The 13,099-nt window shown below is 39.2% G+C and overlaps 2 protein-coding genes across 2 annotated transcripts in view; one reads left to right on the plus strand and one right to left on the minus strand.

The window, feature by feature from the left end:
- The window catches only part of mmp16b (matrix metallopeptidase 16b (membrane-inserted)), a 59,722-nt gene extending 48,883 nt beyond the window's left edge, over positions 1–10,839 (plus strand). Inside the window, exons 8-10 of the mRNA XM_061979255.2 lie at positions 1,171–1,321; positions 4,429–4,544; positions 8,136–10,839. Coding sequence (XP_061835239.1) covers positions 1,171–1,321; positions 4,429–4,544; positions 8,136–8,497 — 629 coding nt within the window. The 3' untranslated portion in view covers positions 8,498–10,839. The remainder of the gene's footprint in view (positions 1–1,170; positions 1,322–4,428; positions 4,545–8,135) is intronic.
- The window catches only part of egfra (epidermal growth factor receptor a (erythroblastic leukemia viral (v-erb-b) oncogene homolog, avian)), a 164,269-nt gene that overhangs the window by 147,610 nt on the left and 3,560 nt on the right, over positions 1–13,099 (minus strand). The window lies entirely within an intron of this gene.

Below are 13,099 nucleotides of genomic sequence, written 5' to 3' on the forward strand. Positions count from 1 at the left end.
CTGTAATTGTAATAAATTACAATAAAGATTGCAATAAATATTTTAATATATTTATTACAATCTTTGGCAAGCTAGGTAATGTTTGCTGTGGTCTGGAACAACATGGCACAAAAACATCTGAAATTCAGCCAATATTACATACAGATAATGTGTCATGAGACATGAAAAACTAAATTATATACAAAGAGGATACAAGTGAGGCATAATGATGCAATATGTACATACAGCTAGCCTAAATAGCATGTTAGCATTGATTAGCTTGCAGACATGCACTGACCAAATATGCCTGATTAGCACTCCAGCAAGTCAATAACATCAACAAAGCTCACCTTTGTGCATTCACGCGCAGTATAAAACGTTAGGTCGACAAAATAAGACAAAGAAGGAGTGGAAGATTTTACATTTAAACAAACTGTTGCGTCAGAGTCCACACTATGGTGAGTTCAAGAACCGCCTATTAGTAGGACAAAACGATGTTCGCCAAATACTCATCAGTGAAGCATACACACAAACATATTAAACAGTGGGCTTTCGAACAATTGGGAAGGTTTGTCCACAAACAAAAAACATACTAAAACAAAACAAATATTTTTTCCCCATCTTTTTCCATTTTTAATCCTTTTTTTAAAAATGCTCCAGGGAGCCACGAGGGCGGCACTAAAGAGCCGCGGGTTGCTGACCCCCGTATTAGACCAAGCCATTGGCGGTTTAGCGATTCACATAGCTGTACCACTCAATGCTTGATTGATGATTCATAATATAACTTAATACCACATTTGGTTATTTATTTTATTGTATTTATACAATATTATTTGTGTTGTTTTAATTATCTATTAATTTAACATTTAGTTCTTTTTAATAGACAGGAAAGTGTTTGTCAAAAGTATCTTGTTGCTAGGCAGAATTCATTAGGAACAGAAGTCAGAAATGCACACCAACAAAGTTACTCCAAGACAGCAACTCTGTGACAATATTAATAACCATAGCAACATCATTTTGCAAACTAAATCAAGAAGCATATTGTATTTCACAGTTTTATCCCAAATATGAGCGTGAATGAGCTCCGGTTTTGTATTTATTTAGGGCACTTCAGTATATAGCAAGAGAATGATCATTCCAGAGCAAAGGTGGTCACATAATCCTCTGCAATACTTCTATTGTTCACCTCAGGAAGCCGTTTCTGGGTCTTCAAGGATACGACTCTGCAACCGTCCTACCCTCAGGACATCTCGCTGTTCGGCAGCGGCATGCCCACGCAGAGCATTGAGACGGCCGTGTGGTGGGAGGACGTGGCCAAGACCTACTTCTTCAAAGGAGACAGGTCTGCAGGCTTGTACTGTATGAAGTAATATCAAACCCCAAAGGTCCTTCATTGAACCAGTGCTTGGAATCTCTATTTGGAATCTAGATAATCCTCTTGCGGCTCTCATCAGCTGTACACAATTAGTCAAACATATAATCCTGAATAAAAAAATGTTAACCTAGAGCCATGAGCAAGCATCGATGAATAAACCCACTAAATCATTTCTTTACACATTTCTAGAAGGAGATGTTTGTTGTGAAGCAGCTTTGTTTTTGTTGGATCCTTTTCGTCAGTGCAGCAATTGTCCATATTGTCTCCGCATGTTTGATTCAACAGCTGTTCAAGGCCGAGGTTCTCTGAGCGTGTGTGTTACGTCGCCTTGGGTTCAGTCCAGGTAGATTAGGGGTGTCAAACGTACGGCCCGCGGGGTCAAACAGTTTTTTTCCGGCCCGCGTGATGAGTTTGCCGAGTATAAAAATTAGCTGTTTTTTTTTTTTGCTGCTCTTTTAAATGTGTCCACTGGATGTCACAATAGCAATTCTGCAAGGCAAGCAAACGGTTTATACCGGGGCCAAGCAAGAGGTGCACAGTAAAGGGGGACTGTCGCTCCTCCTCCTCGACCCACATGAAACTTGAAACTTGAAAACATGAAAGTTTTATAACTTCTACGTCATTTGGCACCCTCGTTGCCCCAAAATGTCTCTGTCAAACACGAGAAAAGTGAACTTAACCCTTTTAAATAGTTTTTACCTCAGTTTCTTACAGTTTGTTGACTTAGCACTGGATTGATAGGTGGACATGACAAAGGAGGTATTTGATACCTAGAAGAGTTTACATGTTGTGTTTTTGCTCAATCCCAGAAAGACTGTGACTTAAAGTTTAATTCTGGCTTTGTAGATACACTGAGACCAAGTCTAAGCTCATTGTGTTTTTGAAGCTGCACAAATTTCCTCAGAATTTTCGACAAGTGTTTTGTCCAGAGGATTATTTGTGATTTGGACGTTTTCAGAATGTGCTTGTTCTATTTTTGGCCAAAGTAAAGCAAACAAAACAACCTGGAGTTGTCTTTATTTTCAAGTTATCGTGCCATGATTTTACCATTACGGCCTACTCGGGAATAGATTTTCCTCCTGAGCTAAAATGACTTTGACACCCCTGAGGTAGATACTTGGATTTGCACATTGAGGAGAAGGCGTCGTTCCACAGAATTGATACGTTTGGGTAGCTGGCATCATAAATCATCTTCAGAGAGACGAGTGGGACGTGGTGCCGAGAGCTAACAAAGTGCTTTGTCATAATGGCATCATTCTGCAACCTGCTGTTGCACATCAACACAGATGACATGTTTTTACACTATTTTGTTAGCACCTTTTCCTCTTGTCACAGAGTTTGTTGGCTCGCTTGAAAATCAAGCGTGCAAATTGGTTTCAAGGTTGCTCATTAAAATAGCTTTTTTTGTCCTGGTCTGGAGATAACAGCTTCTTGTATTAACAAAATTTAGTCGTCATCGTGTTTGAAAACAACCACTTTTCTGCCACTCTCACGTAAAACGGCCAACATAACACTGTTTTTTAATCCAGTTCCTTTTATAACTCGTTTTCTGAGTCTGTCTGCAAGATGTTCCATTCTGGAGGCGTTCCCAGATTGCAAATGAAACCACGCCCACCTTCTCCAAAAGTATCATAATTTAACCTTTAAAAACTGACACTGATTGTTGTTTGTTATTTATTACTCCGGTACTCTTGTTTTGTTCTGTATATTGTACAGTATTTTGTATTTGTATAGCGTTTTGTATATTGTACAGGATTGCTTATTATTTTTATTGGATAGTAGTCTGTTTATTTCAATTCTTAGTTTTTTTTCTTTATTAGCTCTTGTGTAATTTATTTGTTCCCACTATCGCACCTTAAGTTGGAGTCCTTAATCTCGTTATATGCAAATATAATGACTATACAGTCCATTCTATTCTATTCTATTCTAAAAAATGGACACTGTTTAACTATATATTTTCATCACCGCTCTTTTTTTTTTTTTTTGCCAAACACAGTATGGATCGATTCAGACTCTGCGTAAAAGAAGTTGTTTTGGGCAGCATTTGTGTGACTGCATGTCACACACGTCTGTGTCAATATGCACATGCCACAATTATATGAAAGTAATACTTCATCTTACCTCTCTTTGTGTTTGTGTTTAGCCTGAAGCAGACGGGGAGGAACTCCTCCCCCTCTGGCTGAGAGCTTTACCTAATGTCTAAATATGATGTTACAACGTAGCCAGACTGCAAAACCCAACGAACAGAAGCATCCAAAACTGCATGCAAGCTCACGCCCAAATGCATGGACAATCCAACATTGCAACAACGTGTATTAGTCAAACAAGACCAAATTCATCGTAGGTCCACTTGAAAGTTATTAGACAAATGGTCATTGCCTTATGGACAATTTGTTCTGCTCTTGCAAATATGTTTTGTTTCATGGCAGCCATTTACAAAACTGTCAGGTTCAAACACTGATGACATCTATTAAACAAGACAAGAGGCAAATAATTAAACAGAGACAGAATTCAATTTGGACTCAATATATTGAGGAGAGTCGCCCGGACATTGTATCCTTCTACAATCTCCAGCACGCTCTGCCAAAAGATTGCATGCCTCCTTCTTTTATTTTGGACCCTACCCGACCACATGGCCACCTTTGTTTCCAAAGGACAAAGGTCGCAAAAAGTTCACAGAAAAGGTCGTAAACAATTCACAGGAAAGGTCAGTTCAAAAAGAGTTTGTAAAATAGTTCAAAAAGAGTTCTATAAAATAGTTCAAAGAGAGTTCGTAAAATACTTCAAAAAGAGTTCACGAGCCTTACTCTTGGTAGGTTTCAAAAGACAGCCTTTTGTCTTCTTGTCAGGAACACAATGTAATACAAAGTTTTTGTGATAATTTAGAAACAATTATTCTAACATTTACAGCGGGTTGTTTTGTAGCGCACCACTGAGCTGTGTGAAGAATTTCCATTCAAGCTTTGTGGCGTTTAATATGTGTCCCAATATTTTTGTCCATACCATGCAAAAAGATGGGAAAATTCTTATTGCACCGCTTGCATTCAGTGTACTATCTGCATCTGGTGTTGCAGGTACTGGCGATACAATGAAGAGATGAGGACCATGGACCCAGGCTATCCCAAACCCATCACCATCTGGAAGGGCATCCCTGACTCTCCCCAGGGGGCTTTTGTGGACAAAGCCAACGGTACGCCACCGGCTTGACTTTACTTTACTCCGCCGCAAATCCCATTAGTGAGATTGGAGCATGTACAGTTTCACGGCGCCATTGTTTCAAAGCCGCTTTTGAGAACGCGACAATGACCGCCGCCATTAAGCTGCTTTTCCTGTTTACGCTGAAGCTAAGTCAAACTGTTGCATTAGTGTGTGATTACTCTGTGTCATGGAGCTTTGATCGGCGCTGTCACGTGAATCGTCAAGTAGTTACTCAATTGGCGGCTTAAAAAAACATATTTGGTAACTTGTAATGTGTGGTGGTTCAAAATTGGACTCTGGGATACTGCAAGTATTTTGTATAGATTTTTTATGAAAAGTGGAGGTTATCAATAATAACTGGCAAGGGGGAGCACTCACATTCATTATATTGATTGTATGACTATATTTGTCTGCATGAGGCAACATACCTCCAGCTTTGAGCGTGTGGCTCATTGCAAGTATTTCCATGTATTTATATTATGAAAGTAATAATTGTCATTAATAACTGGCAAGGGGAGTTATTGCATTTTTATATATGAAATGTTTACATTGTGCTTGTCCCTATGCATGAGAAAGCCTATACTGGGCATGGACTTTGCAGGTCGTTGTAAATCTTTCAGTTTATTTCTATCATGAAAGGGGTTGTTATCATTAATAATTGGCAGCAGGAGCTCTTGCATTCATTATTTAACATGTCTATGTTTCTTGTGTTCATCTGCATGAGCCAACATACTCTGGGATTTGACTTTGTGGATCATTGCGAGTATTTCTTTTTATTTTTACTATATGAGGTGAACATGATCATAAATAACTGGCAGGAGGAGCGCTCACTGTCAGGATTGCTCCTGACAGGTTGTTTGTGTGTGTGTTTTCCTGTGTTTGGTGTTTAGTTCCTGTCCAGCGCTTTTAATTCTAGTTCCTACTTCCTGTTTTGTGTTTTTCTCCTGCAGTGACTTTATCCCTGCCTTTGAGCGCCGTTTCCCTCGCCTGCTCTTGATTGGCGATCAGTGGACTCACCTGTCCCTGATCACTAATTAAGAGGGTTTATAGTCCAGTGTCATCTAACACTTAAGGCTAGTTCATTGTTTTTGTTGTTTTGCTTTCAAGAAGGGATTATTTTTGTTTGTTAGCCTTTCCCTGCTTCCTGTGCACTCCCACGTTGCACTAGTTTTTGTCATTAAATATACTTGTACCTGCACAGAGTCACGTCACAAGCAACGCTCACCTGAGCCTGACACTCACATTCATTATGTGATATGCATACTTGCCAACACTCCCGGATTTTCCGGGAGACTCCCGAAATTCAGCACCTCTCCCGAAAACCTCCCGGGACAAATTTTCTCCCGAAAAACTCCCGAAATTCAGGCGGACCTGAGTGACGTGTTGACAACACACAACAACAGCGTCTACCGCAAAGCAGTTCGTCTGCCGTAAACAGCAATGTTGTGACACTTTTAAACAGGACAATACTGCCATCTACTGTACATGCATATGTGACCCACCCATAATGTGTCACATTTTGGTGTTGATTTATTTATTTTATTTTGTGGTTTTAATTCGTTTTTGGAGCTGTCATTACACATTTACCAGTATTCACATTGGTCAGTAGGGGGCAGTAGGGCGTTTCTTCCCAATTGAATGTTATCGCCTGCAGACCGGAAGTGTCTTGTCATTCTGATGAGCGCGACCAGTCTGTGAACAATTGAAACGTCCTGTGTGCTTTTTCCTCCTGTATAACAGGTTAGTTTAACTCACTGAATAATATCCATGTGATCTTTATAAGTTTAAGTACACATTCTGATGGTGGAGCCTAACTCTAAAGTGTTTGTGAGTTGTAGTTTGTAAATGAACACTGACATTAAAGTATTTATTTTATTTATATATATATATATATATATATATATATATATATATATATATATATACACACACACACACACACACACACACACAGGTAAAAGCCAGTAAATTAGAATATTTTGAAAAACTTGATTTATTTCAGTAATTGCATTCAAAAGGTGTAACTTGTACATTATATTTATTCATTGCACACAGACTGATGCATTCAAATGTTTATTTCATTTAATTTTGATGATTTGAAGTGGCAACAAATGAAAATCCAAAATTCCGTGTGTCACAAAATTTGAATATTACTTAAGGCTAATACAAAAAAGGGATTTTTAGAAATGTTGGCCAACTGAAAAGTGTGAAAATGAAAAATATGAGCATGTACAATACTCAATACTTGGTTGGAGCTCCTTTTGCCTCAATAACTGCGTTTATGCGGCGTGGCATGGAGTCGATGAGTTTCTGGCACTGCTCAGGTGTTATGAGAGCCCAGGTTGCTCTGATAGTGGCCTTCAACTCTTCTGCGTTTTTGGGTCTGGCATTCTGCATCTTCCTTTTCACAATACCCCACAGATTTTCTATGGGGCTAAGGTCAGGGGAGTTGGCGGGCCAATTTAGAACAGAAATACCATGGTCCGTAAACCAGGCACGGGTAGATTTTGCGCTGTGTGCAGGCGCCAAGTCCTGTTGGAACTTGAAATCTCCATCTCCATAGAGCAGGTCAGCAGCAGGAAGCATGAAGTGCTCTAAAACTTGCTGGTAGACGGCTGCGTTGACCCTGGATCTCAGGAAACAGAGTGGACCGACACCAGCAGATGACATGGCACCCCAAACCATCACTGATGGTGGAAACTTTACACTAGACTTCAGGCAACGTGGATCCTGTGCCTCTCCTGTCTTCCTCCAGACTCTGGGACCTCGATTTCCAAAGGAAATGCAAAATTTGCATGGTTGGGTGATGGTTTGGGGTGCCATGTCATCTGCTGGTGTCGGTCCACTCTGTTTCCTGAGATCCAGATCCATTGTGTGTCCCCCTCTGCATAAGCAAGCATACCTCGGGCTTTGATTTTGTAGATCATTACCAATCTTTCAATGTTCTATTATGAAAGGTGGAGTTGATTATTAATAATTTTCCTGGAGGAGCGATTGCATTCATTTTGTTTCATGTCTACATTACGCTTGCATGTGCTCATGACCAAGGACGTTGACTCTGTGGATTTTTGTGCATCTTTGTATTTGTTTCTAGTTTAAAAAAAGGGGTGATTATCAATAACTGGCAGGAATTGCGCTCTAATTGTTTGTATCATTGTATGCCATGTCTGCGTGTGAGTGTACTTTGTAGACTATTACTCGTCTTTTTACTTTTATTGTGAAAGGTGGAGGTTATCATTAATAACTGGTGGGAGAAGTGATTGCTTTCATTAGATAATATGTCTGCGTAAGGAGCAAACAATGGGCGTTGACTTTGTGGATAATTTCAAGTCTTTCTATTTATTGCTACTATGAAAAGATGGTGGTTATTATTAATAACTGGTGGGAGGAATGATGGTTTTCATTAGATGACATGTCTACATTATTGGCAAATAATGGGCCTCGACTTTGTGGAGTATTGCAAGTCTTTTATTTTATACTTCTATAATGAAAGGTGGCGGTTATCATTGATAAATGAACAGTTTGCATCTGTGGCTTCATTCCATCATATCTAAATACAGTAATTCCTCCTTTTTCCCCGCAGGCTTCACCTACTTTTACAAGGGTAAGGAGTACTGGAAGTTCAACAACCAGCTGCTCCGCGTGGAACCCGGCTACCCACGCTCCATCCTGCGGGACTTTATGGGCTGCGACGGCCTTCCCCCGGACCCCGACTGGGACTGGAGCCCGCCGGCGGCCGAGGAGCGCCACTACGACAGCGGAGACGCCGACGTGGTCATCAAACTAGACAGCGCGGGCGGCACGGAGAAGGCGGTGGCCATCGCCATCCCCTGCGTCCTGGCGCTGTGTATGATGGTCCTGCTTTACACCGTATTCCAGTTCCGCAGGAAGAGCACGCAGCGCCACATACTGTACTGCAAGCGCTCCATGCAGGAGTGGGTGTGAGCATGAAGGAGAGAGGCGGAGTCTCTGATAAAAGGTCTAAAAATTGCCACTCCCCCTCTTTGTTGGGTGAAGTACATGACAATGGCGGCGGAGGAACTACAAAAAGGGTGCAAAGTGCAAGGCGACTGGAGGCAGTGAGGGAGCCATATCTCTTAAATCCTATTTATTGACTCTTTTCTTTATTTTGAAACAAACTTGACGCAAGTTCAAGTCCTGTATGACAGTGGGACTGTTGTCCTCTGCACACTTGCTTGAAGAGCCCCGACAAGAGCACCGACTAATTAGATCCTAGGCTTTACTTTCGGTCCTAAAGGAATCAACTTGAGCTGTGCATATTTTTTTTTAAATTATTTCTTACATTTGGAAATGTTTGGGAAAGAATATGTGATGAATTACTCCGACCTTTTCTTCCAAAGAGGATGATGACTCAGTTTTGTTTTCGGGGACTTTTTTTAGTATATCATTTGTGAAGACAGCAGACAGTGGATAAAGTGTGTTATGTCTAAACTTTACCAACATGAAACAAGCTTATTTATACTCATTTTAATGACATTTACTAATGTATTGCAAGCAAAGGCATTTAGTCATTTTAAATATTTAAAAGTAATTTAAAAGTAATATTGGGAACACACCCTTTTTGATTAACTGTGAGCTGTGTTTTGTCTCCAAGCTCCACTTCATCTACTTTAAACATGCACACTGTAACTTCAGCGCTTGATGCCATATATCGCATACAACAACAACATTAGGGTCACGCAATGTTAGCAACACTCGCATAGCTACAATGCTAACATGTTAACGGCAGCATCATGCTAGGTTAGCCTGTTTGCTGCAGAAAAACAAAACAATCACACAACATCTGTAGCTGACTGATGGATCGTTGGCTGAGCTCCAGGTATCATTTTAAGACGTGTAGCAAAGCCTCAGGTGCAACCTCAAAAGGTAGTGTTTAGGGACACATTACAGTATTAACATTTTGCATAATAGGGTACTTTTAATTCCAATGCCATGTTATATTTATTAATACAACAACCTATTTGTTTATACGTTAAAATAATATATATTTTCAAGCTTGCAAACATCTCAATCAAACTGTGTCCAGATTCATGTTTGATCAATTGTTGCACTGACACATTGTGCTAGACCTAATATTAAATGTGTTATTCAAAGTACAATTACCTTTTTTGTCAAAGCTTTTGTTTTGACTGCATTTCATCCATTTTAAAACCTTTGTATTAATTTTTTGAGATTTCAACATAAAGTGGGTGCCGTGGACAGGGAAGGCAAAAAAAGGCTTGCATACGGTGAACATCTTTAAGTGAAAATCATGTAGAAAATACTTACATGCATGTCATAATAGCGCTAATTGTTTCACTCGATTGCTGCAAAAAGTACTGTACTTTTATTGCAAAAACAAAAAACCAACAATAACCGAGATAAATTATAAGTATGATCATATTGAAAACACATGTTGACTAATCCTGTTTTTCTACAAGCGTGCTAACAATGCTTGAATTAATGTGCATATTTAAAAGCATACTAAATATTGAAAAGAGAACAAATATTCTAACAATATATCTAAAATCAAATATTTATACGATAGATGTCTAACCAAAGTTTAATTATATTTAATTTGATGATTTGAGCAGCAAATGTATCATAAATGCAATACAGAAGCTAATAAATGCTGTACGTTGGTGTAGTGGTGAAGTCTGCCAGATGATGGCGCTATCACTGTCAACTTTTTTTAATATTATATATTTGTGCTTCTTTTACTTGAAACATCCTCAATCCTCAGTTTGAATCTTTTCATTCATATTTCATAACATATCTATCGTGTTTATCCGAAGAAGGCGGATGTATGATCATTATCTTTACAGGTGGAAAAAGATGGTTTCTTCACGCCAGAAATAGAATCCTGTTGATTTTGAGTATGGTCTGGTGGTGAAAGGTCATCATCACTGTACAGGTAGAAATTTGTGGCGGATTTTTCTCACTTTTCTGGGGACGGCAGACCGAGCCAATACTACTACTACTACTACTAATAATAATAATAATAGTAATAATAATAATATTAATAATAATAGCACCAATGTTTCTTTAAAATGAAGGCTCATACCAGTCCTCTGGTTTCAATACAGTATTCAGCAGCACATTTACAGTACAACAGGGCCAAACTATGTCAACAAACAGCACTAGGGCTAAGACAGGAAGTAGCTTGTGTATTATTGTACATAATGGCGGAGGATGCTGTCTGCTCGGAGGAATTTCTTTGTTTTTTTTAAATCCATCTACTACTCCATGGGTAACAATGCTGTGTGTTATGAATTAAAAAAAACAAGTGCATAACAAATGAACGAGTGTGTGCCTCATTGTATCAATAATACTGATGTATATGTATGTTTGTGTTCGATAACTCTTGTTTTACCGAAAATCTATCCATCCATCCATTTTCTACCACTTAGACGGATAGACAGACAACATTCACACTCACATTCACACACTAGGGCCAATTTAGTGTTGTGAATCAACCTATCCCCAGGTGCATGTCTTTGGAGGTAGAAGGAGGCCGGAGTGCCCGGAGGGAACCCATGCAGTCACGGGGAGAACATCCAACCATCCATTTTCTACCACTTGTCCCTTTTGGGGTCGCGGGGGGTGCTGGAGCCTATCTCAGCTGCATTCGGGCAGAAGGCAGGGTACACCCTGGACAAGTCGCCACCTCATCACAGGGCCAACACAGATAGACAGACAACATTCACACTCACCCGTTGTGTCCTTGAGCAAGACACTTCACCCTTGCTCCTGATGGGTTGTGGTTAGGGCCTTGCATGGCAGCTCCCGCCATCAGTGTGTGAATGTGTGTGTGAATGGGTGAATGTGGAAATAGTGTCAAAGCGCTTTGAGTACCTTGAGGGTAGAAAAGCGCTATACAACTATAACCCATAACATTCACACACTAGGGCCAATTTAGTGTTGCCAATCAACCTATCCCCAGGTGCATGTCTTTGCATGTCAAACGTATTTGCATCATTACTGTGTTGCCTGTGCTATTTTTTTCTCTAACAAACACACCACATTGCGGTGCTGTTGTTGAACCCCATAAGTCGGATTGACCTGAAATTTCTCTCACATTCTCTTCAAAACAACCCACTGTAACTTTAAGGGGAATTGCAATTTTTTGGGACTTTCCTCCAGAAGGTCTTATCTTTGCCCATGTGATGTCAGATGAAACAAAAATTTAGCTGTTTGGCCACCATTCCCAGCAATATGTTTGGAGGAGAAAAGGTGAGGCGTTTGATCACAGGAACACCATTCCTACCGTCAAGCATGGTGGTGGTAGTATTATGCTCTGGGCCTGTTTTGTTGCCAATGGAACTGGTGCTTTACAGAGAGTAAATGGGACAATGAAAAAGGAGGATTACCTCCAAATTCTTCAGGACAAGCTAAAATCATCAGCCCGGAGGTTGGATCTTGGGCGCAGTTGGGTGTTCCAACAGGACAATGACACCAAACACACATCAAAAGTGGTAAAGGAATGGCTAAATCTGGCTAGAATTAAGGTTTTAGAATGGCCTTCGCAAAGTTCTGACTTAAACGTGTGGACAATGCTGAAGAAACAAGTCCATGTCAGAAAACCAACAAATTTAGCTGAACTGCACCAATTTTATTAAGAGGAGTGGTCAAAAACTCAACCAGAAGCTTGCCAGAAGCTTGTGGATGGCTACCAAAAGCGCCTTATTGCAGTGAAACTTGCCAAGGGACATGTAACCAAATACTAACATTGCTGTATGTATACTTTTGACCCAGCAGATTTGGTCACATTTTCAGTAGACCCATAATAAATTCATAAAAGAACCAAACTTCATGAATGTTTTTGTAACCAACAAGTATGTGCTCCAATCACTCTATCACAAAAAAAAACAAGAGTTGTAGAAATTATTGGAAACTAAAGAGAGCCGTGACATTATGTTCTTTACAAGTGTATGTAAACTTTTGACCACGACTATATATATACCATTTTGAGTTAACTATGAACAAAATGCGATTAATCGCGATTAAATATTTGAGTCGTTTGACAGCCCTAATATATTGTGTGTATATATATATATATATATATATATATATATATATATATATATATATATACAGTGTACACACACACAATATATATATATTAAAAAAAAAAATATATATATATATATATATATAAATATATATATACACACACATACATTTATATATATACATATACACACACATACATTTATATATATATACATACACACATACATATATATATATATACATACACACATACATATACATATACACATACACGTATATATTAGGGCTGTCAAACGATTAAAATATTTAATCACGAGTAATCTCATTTTGTTCATCGTTAACTCAAAATTTTTTTGATTAATCGCAGAAATATGTAATTTTTTGTCATTAATAAGTGTACCTTAGACAGATCATTTTTAATATTTTTAATTCCATGACTGGACAATTAATTTGCTTTAATGAAATGTTTTTAAACTCGTGGGCTGCAGAGGGTAGTGGCAGGCATGCCTGCAGTATTAAACATAGTTACGTCAG

Source organism: Nerophis lumbriciformis, linkage group LG19 (genome assembly GCF_033978685.3).
Source record: "Nerophis lumbriciformis linkage group LG19, RoL_Nlum_v2.1, whole genome shotgun sequence".
NCBI classification, from domain to species: Eukaryota; Metazoa; Chordata; class Actinopteri; order Syngnathiformes; family Syngnathidae; genus Nerophis; species Nerophis lumbriciformis.